Source organism: Abramis brama, assembly GCF_963993115.1.
Source record: "Abramis brama genome assembly, chromosome: 7".
NCBI lineage: Eukaryota > Metazoa > Chordata > Actinopteri > Cypriniformes > Leuciscidae > Abramis > Abramis brama.
In genome coordinates this window covers 41146108-41159088 of record NC_139969.1, presented here as the reverse complement: position 1 = coordinate 41159088, position 12981 = coordinate 41146108, and the positions used below count along the sequence as shown (strand labels likewise).

The window sequence follows — 12981 nt, the reverse complement described above, 5'->3', positions numbered from 1 at the left end:
GTTGTCAGTAACTGTAGAGCGTCTGAGTGTACCTGGTGTGCTGTATCTTGGTGAGCTCCAGCAGTCGGTCTCTCTCCACACTAGCAGCCTGAAACAGAGTCTTATACTCCACACACTGAGCCTGGAGTGACGGGATCTTAACAGCACACTCCGGACAGGACGCCCGCGCTTCTCTGGAATCACACGCAATGCTTTTTACTCATGATGCTGTGTTAGACTGTGCCAGATACTGTAGACTGTGCCAAATTCAGCAAAGGACAGAAAGTGGGAAGAAAAAGACTTCCATTGTAAGCGTACTATTGTAAATGTAATGTAAAATGTGTTTGGGGTGGATTCTTATTCTCCCGAATCAAAAGATCACATATTCCAAAGCTGCCAAAATAATAAATAAATATACAAAGAAATTAAATAAACAAATAAATAAATAAATAGAGTATTTATACTTTTATTTCCTTATTTATGTATAATTGTATTTTTCCCACATAATTATTTTTTTGCATTTATTTACTGAAACTCCTACAAATGCAAATTAAATAAGGTCAGCCACAAAAATAACTTGTCCATGCCTTTTCAGTGCTAGTTTCTCACTGTGTGTCTTTAGTAAATCCTGACGGTAGTTTTTAATGGCAAAAGGTTTGTATAATGCAGCTAACTTTTGCTAACGTTCCAATTATGTAATGAAAATATTATTTCAGAATGTTCAAAATGTCCGTGTTTTAAAAATGTTTTCAAACTTGTTCTCTTGGTTATGCAAACGTTGAGTGAACATTCCACCGTCTCATTCTTCAGTCATTATTGGAATGTTACTTTGGAATGTTCTCTGAAAAAACATTAGACATTAGTCCAACTAAAACGTTTCAGAAATGTGTTTTCCATGAATGATATCTAAATAAAGTTTCTGTGCTAACCTTAATTAAAGACCAGATCATTTTAAACAAACATTCTATTAATGTTCCTGGAAGAAGGTTTGTTCATAACTTTGAGAGAAGGTTAGCTGTCCGCTGGGAAACTGGCTCTAGGACTGTACCTGGCCGAGCTGGACTCCCTGCTGTTCTCCTGTCGTGATGGCAAAGGCCCGATGTTGGGTTGGCCTTTACTCTCCCACTGCCTCTGCACCAGACACACACACACACACACACACACACACGAGGAAGAAAGCGCTGCTGATCAGATCAGGGGTGTGTTTCCCGTAACTCGCTGCTTCACTACAATAGTACGATGCATCGTTGAAGGAATCAGCTAGCTAGTCAGTCTTCCCTTTACCTCTGTACCGATAAAACGTTGTCAAAATAATTCCAGTTCACATGGCAATGTGGAAGCGATAAATAATTCTGTATTATAGATTTTTAAGGCCAAAGTAATTAGTTGAGGTAAATTTGTAAAGAAAGACTACACGCCTGTGCACATATATATTCAAATGTGCATACCTATAGGCTGAACACATAATACGCATGTGCACGCCGTCAGCGTTTACACAGGTTTGCGTTTGCGAAGTTTGCTCAGAGATCATTTTAATCGTTTAATGAAACTGTTTGAGATCGAATTAATGTTAGATGTTTTGATATAAATTACAGACATGGCATCTCTGAGGACTATTTCTCATTTTTCTCAGTTATTTTGCTTTATTTCCAGATTCAATCATAGGCTCGTTCTTACACACTAGAGCTTAGGTCCCCCAGATCAGATCAGATCAGATGTGTTGTACCTGGAGGGCGAGCTGCTGGATCTCCCGCTCCAGCTCTTCGACCTTTTTCTCCTTCTCCGACACCATGAGTTTGAGCTGCTGGATGAGGGAGGCGTGTTGCTGGGCCTGACTGTGCAGCTGCATCTCCAGGCCCTGCTGGGCCTCCTCGCGCTGGTGGCCCTTCTGGCTGAGGTGCCCGAACATGGCCTGCCACTGCGACTGCTGCTTCTGTTGGAGGAGCGAGATACTCTACATCATCTGCTTCACTTCATTTATCTCTTTAGAAGTGTTCCTACAAAACAACTGAGCAGTAGTTTATAAACTGTGTATTTGAGTACGGTATCATAATTCCATTGTATATGGGAGTGTAATGAGATTCAATGATTTTGGAAGGAGATTGTTCTTATGATTGGTAAATTGATTGAAGAAAATGTCCCTCTTTGTCTATTTCACATTTACCCAGTAAATTTGTAGGTGAATGCAAGAAAGCGCAGACTAATTGATTTTAGTTTGCTTCAGGCCAAGCGTGCTATTGCTTTACTTTCCATCCCCTAATCAATGGTTTAAAGAAATGACCAGCAACCTTGCCTTGGAAAACTGATATACGTAGTTAAAAGGAAACTAAGAGACTTTTACTAAATTTGGACAAGTGGATCAGACAACATGGGATGATTGAACTATACCCAGCTCTTTTGTGTTGGACATGTATAGTATATAAGGCAGATCTTGTATTGCAGCAAAATAACTAATAACTCTGGTAAAGTAGCAAAGTTAAATACACAATGAAAGGCTGTGAACTGTTTCGTCCATTCAAAATCTATTTTTCTCTTTCTGAACCACTTAGGTTAGGGAGCAGGAAGTGTAACAGGCTGAATCCTGCACATATTTAGGTACTGTGATTGACAGCCGATTGTCCTTTGCACAACATGTAAGCTGTGTCTGCAAGAAGGCTCGTCAGCGTTTATTTCTTCTGAGACGGTTGAAAGGATTTAAAGGGGAACTTGGCAACTATTTCAACTTAATAAAACCATCTAGAAATCATTTGGATGGTTAAATAACCTGTTCAGGTGAGAATGGTGACTTTCCCCGCTCCCCCCAGCGTTCCCAGGCGGAAAACCAACCTTGCAACATGGGGACTAACGTCCCAGTAAGTTGGAAATAGGAAGTCTTGTGAGAAGCGAGAACGAGAAACACAAACTTCTTTACGGCAATTCAACATAAACACACATGCCATATGATACCGTGTATGATGTATTACCCACCTCGGTAGACATCGCTCCACACGATAAAATTGGCTGGCTCCGATAATAACAAATGCACATGAGCAGCGGTAGAAAGGGGGATGAGGGGCCGCAAGTGATTTTTTTTTACGACAGTGTTGTGAAATATACGGCCCACAGCTGTAGGGGGAGCTCGTCGAGAAAACATGCAAAAACAAAAGTGAAAATCAGCGAAGAAATGGCTAGAGTTGCCAAGTTCCCCTTTAATGTTAGACATTATGACAACAGTGTATCGGTCATTTGTGGAATCAGTCATGACATTTAACATTGTTTCTTGGTATAGCTTACTTTCAGCTGAAAATAAGAAGAAATGAGCAAGCATCTAAGATTATTGGGGTCTCGCAGCTTCACCTCTCAGACCTTTATAATGTGGCAGTAAAGAGGAAAGCAGCTTCTATCATTATAGACTCCACACACCCTCTTTATGATTCTTCTCATCCACTTCCATCAAGTTGCCAGTTCAGAACTCCCTTGGCTAGGAAGAAGGCCTAGCCAAGGCCTAGCCTAGCCAAATATATAAATATATATATATATTTATATATATATATATATATATATATATATATATATATATATATATATAAAAAAGGGTATGATAATGTAAGAGTCAGTCATCACCAGTAAAGCGTGGACCAGCTCGTCGTCATGTTTGCCCTTCTCCAGCAGAGTGCTGATCTGGCTCTTCAGGGCTTTGACTTCTGTGCTCAACACTTTGTTCCTGGCTCTGGAGCCCTCCAGTTTCTTCTTCACATCCGAGTTCTCTTCCAGCAGAACTTCATAATCCACAGTGAGCTTCTGAAAACACACATCATGATCAGAGTGTGTGTAATGTGAAGAGTTTCGCCAGACTCAGATCAGCCTGTAAAGATCAGTGTGTTGAACCTCCAGCGCCTCCTTCTTCTCCCGCTCCATGTGACGGATGTGGCTGACGTTCCTGTCGTGTGTCTTCACGAGGCCTCCTGCTCTCCTCATCTCCTCCTCAAGGCCTTGCTCACTCCTGTGACACGACAGGCTCAGCTGTTGCTCCAGGTCTCGCACCTTCAGTGAATATAATGCTTTCTTTAGTGTGTAGCTGTTGTCATGTTTTCTAATGATATCTTTTCACTAATCAGTTTTCAGTTAAACTAATAGTTGTCAGTTATCTGATGATACTCAGCTTTATATCTCTTCCAGGCCTGACGAAACATACCAACTCCCAAAACTTAAAGGAATGCATAGTCGATATAAAACAATTGGATAGTAGTCATTTCCTACTACTAATATCTGAAAAAAGCAGAGGTTTTAATCATTGGACCAAAAACCTCAGCACGTAGTAACCTACAGTGAGGAAAATAAGTATTTGAACACCCTGCTATTTTGCAAGTTCTCCCACTTGGAAATCATGGAGGGGTCTGAAATTGTAATCGTAGGTGCATGTCCACTGTGAGAGACATAATCTAAAAAAAAAATCCAGAAATCACAATATATGATTTGTTAACTATTTATTTGTATGATATAGCTGCAAATAAGTATTTGAACACCTGTCTATCAGCTAGAATTCTGACCCTCAAAGACCTGTTAGTCTGCCTTTAAAATGTCCACCTCCACTCCATTTATTATCCTAAATTAGATGCACCTGTTTGAGGTCGTTAGCTGCATAAAGACACCTGTCCACCCCATACAATCAGTAAGAATCCAACTACTAACATGGCCAAGACCAAAGAGCTGTCCAAAGACACTAGAGACAAAATTGTACACCTCCACAAGGCTGGAAAGGGCTACGGGGAAATTGCCAAGCAGCTTGGTGAAAAAAGGTCCACTGTTGGAGCAATCATTAGAAAATGGAAGAAGCTAAACATGACTGTCAATCTCCCTCGGACTGGGGCTCCATGCAAGATCTCACCTCGTGGGGTCTCAATGATCCTAAGAAAGGTGAGAAATCAGCCCAGAACTACACGGGAGGAGCTGGTCAATGACCTGAAAAGAGCTGGGACCACCGTTTCCAAGGTTACTGTTGGTAATACACTAAGACGTCATGGTTTGAAATCATGCATGGCACGGAAGGTTCCCCTGCTTAAACCAGCACATGTCAAGGCCCGTCTTAAGTTTGCCAATGACCATTTGGATGATCCAGAGGAGTCATGGGAGAAAGTCATGTGTTCAGATGAGACCAAAATAGAACTTTTTGGTCATAATTCCACTAAACGTGTTTGGAGGAAGAAGAATGATGAGTACCATCCCAAGAACACCATCCCTACTGTGAAGCATGGGGGTGGTAGCATCATGCTTTGGGGGTGTTTTTCTGCACATGGGACAGGGCGACTGCACTGTATTAAGGAGAGGATGACCGGGGCCATGTATTGCGAGATTTTGGGGAACAACCTCCTTCCCTCAGTTAGAGCATTGAAGATGGGTCGAGGCTGGGTCTTCCAACATGACAATGACCCGAAGCACACAGCCAGGATAACCAAGGAGTGGCTCTGTAAGAAGCATATCAAGGTTCTGGCGTGGCCTAGCCAGTCTCCAGACCTAAACCCAATAGAGAATCTTTGGAGGGAGCTCAAACTCCGTGTTTCTCAGCGACAGCCCAGAAACCTGACTGATCTAGAGAAGATCTGTGTGGAGGAGTGGGCCAAAATCCCTCCTGCAGTGTGTGCAAACCTGGTGAAAAACTACAGGAAACGTTTGACCTCTGTAATTGCAAACAAAGGCTACTGTACCAAATATTAACATTGATTTTCTCAGGTGTTCAAATACTTATTTGCAGCTGTATCATACAAATAAATAGTTAAAAAATCATACATTGTGATTTCTGGATTTTTTTTTTTAGATTATGTCTCTCACAGTGGACATGCACCTACGATGACAATTTCAGACCCCTCCATGATTTCTAAGTGGGAGAACTTGCAAAATAGCAGGGTGTTCAAATACTTATTTTCCTCACTGTAGAACACTTGATGGCTGCTCTGTCAAGTGTTCGTCAGAGGTTGTGCTCTGGTCATTTTGGATATTCTTTTCCCAGAAAATGCAAGTTAATATAATTGCACTGGACTGAAGCTTACTGACTTTGCTCACACAGGATATAACAACTTTTCCAAAAAGATTTTAATAAAGCTGTTTTTGTTGTTTGTTATTTGTTTTCTATGTTATATGGAAATGTATATGTATGTGTTTAGTTAAAAAGTAATAATAATAAATTTTTTACAAAATTTTTATATGGTTTGTACTTTTTGAGTTTTTTTTTTACATCGTTACACTTGTGGTGTTCCCGGTGAAAAATAACCAGCCCACACAACACTGCTTATAAATCTCTCATGATGCTGTGTTATTGCCAAATATTGGATTCAATCTTTTTGTCAACTTGTTTTCAGTTAGCAGAGGTTTTGTGTTTCTTCTTGGAACTGATTAACCATAGCCTCGCTGATCTGAGTTTACACTCCTCTGTGTTTGAGTGGAAAAACTCTAGTAGCGTATTCACTTCAAAAGAGCATGAGCTCAGATCAGTGAAGCCTGTGATCAACCAGCTCTGAAAAGAAACACAAAACCAATGCTAACTGAAAAAGAAAACGAGTTGAATCCAATTATTTGGTGATAATATAGTATAAGAAGAGATTTACAAGCAATTTAAAAGACGGCTCATTTTTGACCCGGAACACCAAATCAGGGAAAGTACTTCCAGCACAGCACAAGGGCTAACATGTGTAACAGATGAGTTATAAATGATCATCTGAAACCGGTGGATGAGAGCATGTGGACTCACTCTGTTGCTCAGGACGAGGATCTGCTGAGATCGGCCTCTCCATCCTCCTGGGTTACACAGAATCTGCTGAATACTGACGTCCTCACCCACCTCACAGCTCAACACCTGACAACACACACTCACACTGATAATGATCTTCGCAACGGAAGTGAATCAATCAAAACTAACTTCAGCTGGACAATAACTTTATTCTCGAGCTGCTGTAAAGCCAGAACAATCTGTTACTGTAATCTCCTATTATCACTGTAAAGCTGAAACAGTCTATATAGTTAAAAGCGCTATATAAATGAAGGTGACTTGACTGAGTGTTGCTGCTCTCTCTAACTCACTCACACACACACTGGCAGGATTGCTTCAGCACAAACCTTGTGAGCCATTCTCAACTCTTGCTTGAAGGTCTGGATCTGGTTGCGGTATTCAGCCATTTTGAGTTGTGCTGCAGAGAGTTTCTCCTGGAGTGATTTCACTACCGGGCTGTTCTGGAATAAAGTCATTTAGAAAGAGTAACCAGTGTCTAATCATGTACCAGAAGATAATGAATGATGTTATGACACAATACCTCAAGACAGTCGTTCACAGCCCTTGATGTCTGTGTTTTGTTGGTCGTCTTTGCAGGATTTAGTAACAGTGTGGCCTGAAGCTACAGTGATAAGACAGATGATGATGAACTGAGCAGAACAACTTTCAAGCTAACAGTTCTGTTTCTTCTTTACCTCTTTCTCCAGTTCTTTGACCCGATTGTTTGCTTGTTTAGTTTTGGTCTTCTCTCGCTCTATTTCAGCTGATAATTCTCGATTCTTTTTTGACACCTCCACAATTTTGGTTGCCGCTGCATCTCCTGCCAAACCAGCCGTACCTTAGTAAAAAAAAAAAGAGGATTGCCACAGTCATTATTTACCAGACAGATATTGGCCCACAACACTGTTTGGGCACTTCATGCACAAAGACATGACAAGAAACACTACTGTTCAAAAATTGTGGGTCAGTAAGGAAATTAATACTATTCATCAAGGATCAGGGCCCGGTTTCCCAAAGCGTTCTTATCTCTAAGTAGTTCTTAACCTATTCCTTAACCTCTCTCTTAACCTTATGGGACGGTTCCCGAAACGTTCGTACGCTAAGTATATCTTTTGTAAGTCACACTTTCGTAAGGTTGGTCTGGACCACTCTTAGCTTTACCTTATCACTGTTGCAGGTCTATATGAATATAATTCTGAAGTTTTAATACACCCAGACAGTATTAAATTAGGCTAATTCAAGTGTTTTCATGCAAAGAATAAAATTGTCATTACACTGATTGTTGTTAGATTTTTAATTATATTATTATACAATATTATTAATTTAATTAAAACGCTCTTTTAAAGGCCAGTGAAAGCATAGGCTACTGTCAGTTAAGTCCTATTCGGACGCTAATATTGTTTCTCATGGGCTCGTCCGGTATTTTAAACATTTACAGGGGTAAGTCGGTGATTTTAGTGCCGTCCGAATCCATAATATCAGTGTTTTTCTCACCCAATCCGCGTAAAAATCCCTGGCCAAATTAGTACCTTCTGTTTTTTGACAAACAGGTCGTGTAGTAATTTAATTGCCGTCTGAATCCACATCTCTGAGTTTAAACGGTTTAAATCCTTTTTGATCACTGCCGAGCACCGTACGCAAGATGTAAACTTTTATTACTGAAATGCTGGAAAGTATTTACAAGAACAATATTTCATCGCAGCTCCACCTCAGCGAACAGAAATGGGAAAGAGAAGAAGGCACGTACATTTTTGAAAAGGTCATTGTGGCAGCAATATATGTTACAATTTTAAAATATGTAGGCTAGGCTATTATAGGCTATTATAGTTTGGATTATTTTTTATAATATCCAATAATCATAATAAATTGCAATTTCAACTATTTCTGAAGTGCTTCATTTATAAAGATCACCGCTTTCTCACATAAACAGCCCCTGCACGAGAGAATAATTGATTGTCGAGCCATCGATATCAAACAATTCAGCACCATCGCCACGGACAGCGCCGGGTAACGTCGCACGTAAGAAGGTATATCTTAAGCAGCTTCCTAAGGTATGGTTCGGGGAACACACTTAGGAACATAAACACCTTTGGTAAGATATATCTTTCGAGCTCTCTTAGCGCGCTAAGAGTGAGCGTTATCGGGAAACCGGGCCCAGGTTTATATGGAAGCTTGTTTCCGCCACAGAGTAAAGAGTAAAAAAGGTAAGTGCGACTTTTTATGTCAGAATCGAGAAATTTAAGTCGCAATTTTCTCAGAATTGCAAGTTCATTTCTCACAATTGTGAATTTATATCTCACAATTCTGACTTTATAACTCAAAGTTTTGCAATAAAAAGTCGCAATTTCCTCTTAAAATGTTTTATACTGTGACAGAAACAAGCTTCCATAGGTTTATTATCATAATAAAATAAAGCTGAAATAGAATAAAATTTTAATATTAGTTGAAAGACTTAAACTAAAAGAAAATTAGAAATGTTTCCTCTGCAATAAACTGAAATAAATAAAAATAAAATAAAAATAAAACTGAAAAAATAAATAAATTAAATAACAATATTATAAAAACTAATAAAATGACAAAAGCACATAAAGAAATGACTAAAAATTTAAATAAAATTAACATGAAAACTAAAAGTCGATTCAAAATATTGATAAAACTAAAATAAAAAAACTGAAATAACTGTCAAGGATGCATTAAACTGATCAAAAGTGACAGTAAAGACATTTATAATGTTACTAAAGATTAATATTTCAAATAAATGCTGTTCTTTTGAACTTTCTATTCATCAAAGAATTCTGAAAAATAAAATGTATCACCGAAATATGAAACTGTTTTCAACACTGATAATAATCATAAATGTTTTATGATCATCAAATCATCATATTAGAATGATTTCTGAAGGATCATGTGACACTGATGACTGGAGTAATGATGCTCAAAATACTATATATTCACATAGACAACAGCTGTTTTACACTGTAATAATATTTCACTGTTTTACTGTATTTTTGATAAATGCAGCCTTTGTGAGCAGAAGAGACTATTTGCCCATTTCTTCTAACATCCAACACAATGACATTTATCTGCTTCTCAGTGTGCTGTGAGTGTGCTGATATCTTGTTGGGCTCTAGGAGCAGTGCAGATGTACTGTACCTGCTAGAGCCAGCCTGTCCTCCTCTCTCTTCTTCTTCAGGTGTTTGAGCTCGAAGTCTTTCTCACTCAGCAGTTTATGGAGTCGGCCGTTCTCATCTCTCAGCTCCCTCAGGCGATCATGCAACTGCTGGTTTTCATCCTGGATCACTCTGAATCACAGTACAGTCACTCTTTAATAACACAAGGCATGAACACATGGTAAATGTGTTGAGCGTGTGGTGGAATCGTGAAACGACCCAGACTGGATTTGTTTTGAAAGTTCAATGGTTCACTGGTAGTGATGATGATCTATATCACGTATAGACATTTACACGTCTTATACACATCTAGGCATTTTTAATGACACGTCTTTTAATAAAAACAGAGATTTAGTTAAGTTATAGTGGCGTTTATGTAACGTCACAGTTTACTGTGGCGTTTACACAGTTCTGACCAGTAGGGGTCTCCAGCGTGTGGCGTTTACACTGTTCTGACCAGCAGGGGTCTCCAGCGAGTGGCGTTTCCACAGTTCTGACCAGCAGGGGTCTCCAGGGTGTGGCGTTTACACAGTTCTGACCAGCAGGGGTCTCCAGCGTGTGCCGTTTACACTGTTCTGACCAGCAGGGGTCTCCAGCGTGTGCCGTTTACACTGTTCTGACCAGCAGGGTTCTCCAGCGAGTGGCGTTTACACTGTTCTGACCAGCAGGGTTCTCCAGCGTGTGGCGTTTACACTGTTCTGACCAGCAGGGGTCTCCAGCGTGTGCCGTTTACACTGTTCTGACCAGCAGGGGTCTCCAGCGTGTGCCGTTTACACTGTTCTGACCAGCAGGGGTCTCCAGCGTGTGGCGTTTACACTGTTCTGACCAGCAGGGTTCTCCAGCGTGTGCCGTTTACACTGTTCTGACCAGCAGGGGTCTCCAGCGTGTGGCGTTTACACTGTTCTGACCAGCAGGGGTCTCCAGCGTGTGCCGTTTACACTGTTCTGACCAGCAGGGGTCTCCAGCGTGTGCCGTTTACACTGTTCTGACCAGCAGGGTTCTCCAGCGAGTGGCGTTTACACTGTTCTGACCAGCAGGGGTCTCCAGCGTGTGCCGTTTACACTGTTCTGACCAGCAGGGGTCTCCAGCGTGTGGCGTTTACACTGTTCTGACCAGCAGGGGTCTCCAGCGAGTGGCGTTTACACTGTTCTGACCAGCAGGGGTCTCCAGCGTGTGCCGTTTACACTGTTCTGACCAGCAGGGGTCTCCAGCGTGTGGCGTTTACACAGTTCTGACCAGCAGGGTTCTCCAGCGAGTGGCGTTTACACAGTTCTGACCAGCAGGGGTCTCCAGCGTGTGCCGTTTACACTGTTCTGACCAGCAGGGTTCTCCAGCGAGTGGCGTTTACACTGTTCTGACCAGCAGGGGTCTCCAGCGTGTGGCGTTTACACTGTTCTGACCAGCAGGGGTCTCCAGCGAGTGGCGTTTACACAGTTCTGACCAGCAGGGGTCTCCAGCGTGTGGCGTTTACACTGTTCTGACCAGCAGGGGTCTCCAGCGTGTGCCGTTTACACTGTTCTGACCAGCAGGGGTCTCCAGCGTGTGCCGTTTACACTGTTCTGACCAGCAGGGTTCTCCAGCGAGTGCCGTTTACACTGTTCTGACCAGCAGGGGTCTCCAGCGTGTGCCGTTTACACTGTTCTGACCAGCAGGGGTCTCCAGCGTGTGCCGTTTACACAGTTATGACCAGCAGGGGTCTCCAGCGTGTGGCGTTTACACTGTTCTGACCAGCAGGGGTCTCCAGCGTGTGGCGTTTACACAGTTCTGACCAGCAGGGGTCTCCAGCGTGTGCCGTTTCCACAGTTCTGACCAGCAGGGGTCTCTAGCGTGTGGCGTTTACACAGTTCTGACCAGCAGGGGTCTCCAGCGAGTGGCGTTTACACTGTTCTGACCAGCAGGGGTCTCCAGCGTGTGGCGTTTACACTGTTCTGACCAGCAGGGGTCTCCAGCGTGTGGCGTTTACACTGTTCTGACCAGCAGGGGTCTCCAGCTAGTGGCGTTTACACAGTTCTGACCAGTAGGGGTCTCCAGCGTGTGGCGTTTACACTGTTCTGACCAGTAGGGGTCTCCAGCGTGTGGCGTTTACACTGTTCTGACCAGCAGGGGTCTCCAGCGTGTGGCGTTTACACTGTTCTGACCAGCAGGGGTCTCCAGCGTGTGGCGTTTACACAGTTCTGACCAGCAGGGGTCTCCAGCGTGTGGCGTTTACACTGTTCTGACCAGTAGGGGTCTCCAGCGTGTGGCGTTTACACAGTTCTGACCAGCAGGGGTCTCCAGCGAGTGGCGTTTACACAGTTCTGACCAGCAGGGGTCTCCAGCGAGTGGCGTTTACACAGTGCTGACCAGCAGGGGTCTCCAGCGAGTGGCGTTTACACTGTTCTGACCAGTAGGGGTCTCCAGCGTGTGGCGTTTACACAGTTCTGACCAGCAGGGGTCTCCAGCGAGTGGCGTTTACACAGTTCTGACCAGCAGGGGTCTCCAGCGAGTGGCGTTTACACTGTTCTGACCAGCAGGGGTCTCCAGCGTGTGGCGTTTACACAGTTCTGACCAGCAGGGGTCTCCAGCGTGTGCCATTTACACAGTTCTGACCAGCAGGGGTCTCCAGCGAGTGGCGTTTACACAGTTCTGACCAGCAGGGGTCTCCAGTGAGTGGCGTTTACACTGTTCTGACCAGTAGGGGTCTCCAGCGTGTGGCGTTTACACAGTTCTGACCAGCAGGGCTCTCCAGCGTGTGGTGTTTACACTGTTCTGACCAGTAGGGGTCTCCAGCGTGTGGCGTTTATACAGTTCTGACCAGCAGGGGTCTCCAGCGTGTGGCGTTTACACAGTTCTGACCAGCAGGGGTCTCCAGCGTGTGGCGTTTACACTGTTCTGACCAGCAGGGGTCTCCAGCGAGTGGCGTTTACACAGTTCTGACCAGCAGGGGTCTCCAGCGTGTGGCGTTTACACAGTTCTGACCAGTAGGGGTCTCCAGCGAGTGGCGTTTACACAGTTCTGACCAGCAGGGGTCTCCAGCGTGTGGCGTTTACACTGTTCTGACCAGTAGGGGTCTCCAGCGTGTGGCGTTTACACAGTTCTGACCAGCAGGGG

At 43.1% G+C, this 12981-nt stretch overlaps 1 protein-coding gene across 1 annotated transcript in view; it reads right to left on the bottom strand.

The window, feature by feature from the left end:
• The window catches only part of ccdc13 (coiled-coil domain containing 13), a gene marked incomplete at its 3' end in the record, with an annotated part of 264989 nt that overhangs the window by 2660 nt on the left and 249348 nt on the right, over window positions 1-12981 (bottom strand). The window contains 11 exon segments of the mRNA XM_084120875.1: window positions 33-173; window positions 808-820; window positions 1011-1110; window positions 1706-1912; window positions 3583-3759; window positions 3847-4002; window positions 6704-6808; window positions 7069-7182; window positions 7263-7343; window positions 7417-7559; window positions 9875-10023. Of these exon segments, the coding sequence (XP_083977001.1) occupies window positions 33-173; window positions 808-820; window positions 1011-1110; window positions 1706-1912; window positions 3583-3759; window positions 3847-4002; window positions 6704-6808; window positions 7069-7182; window positions 7263-7343; window positions 7417-7559; window positions 9875-10023 (1386 nt within the window).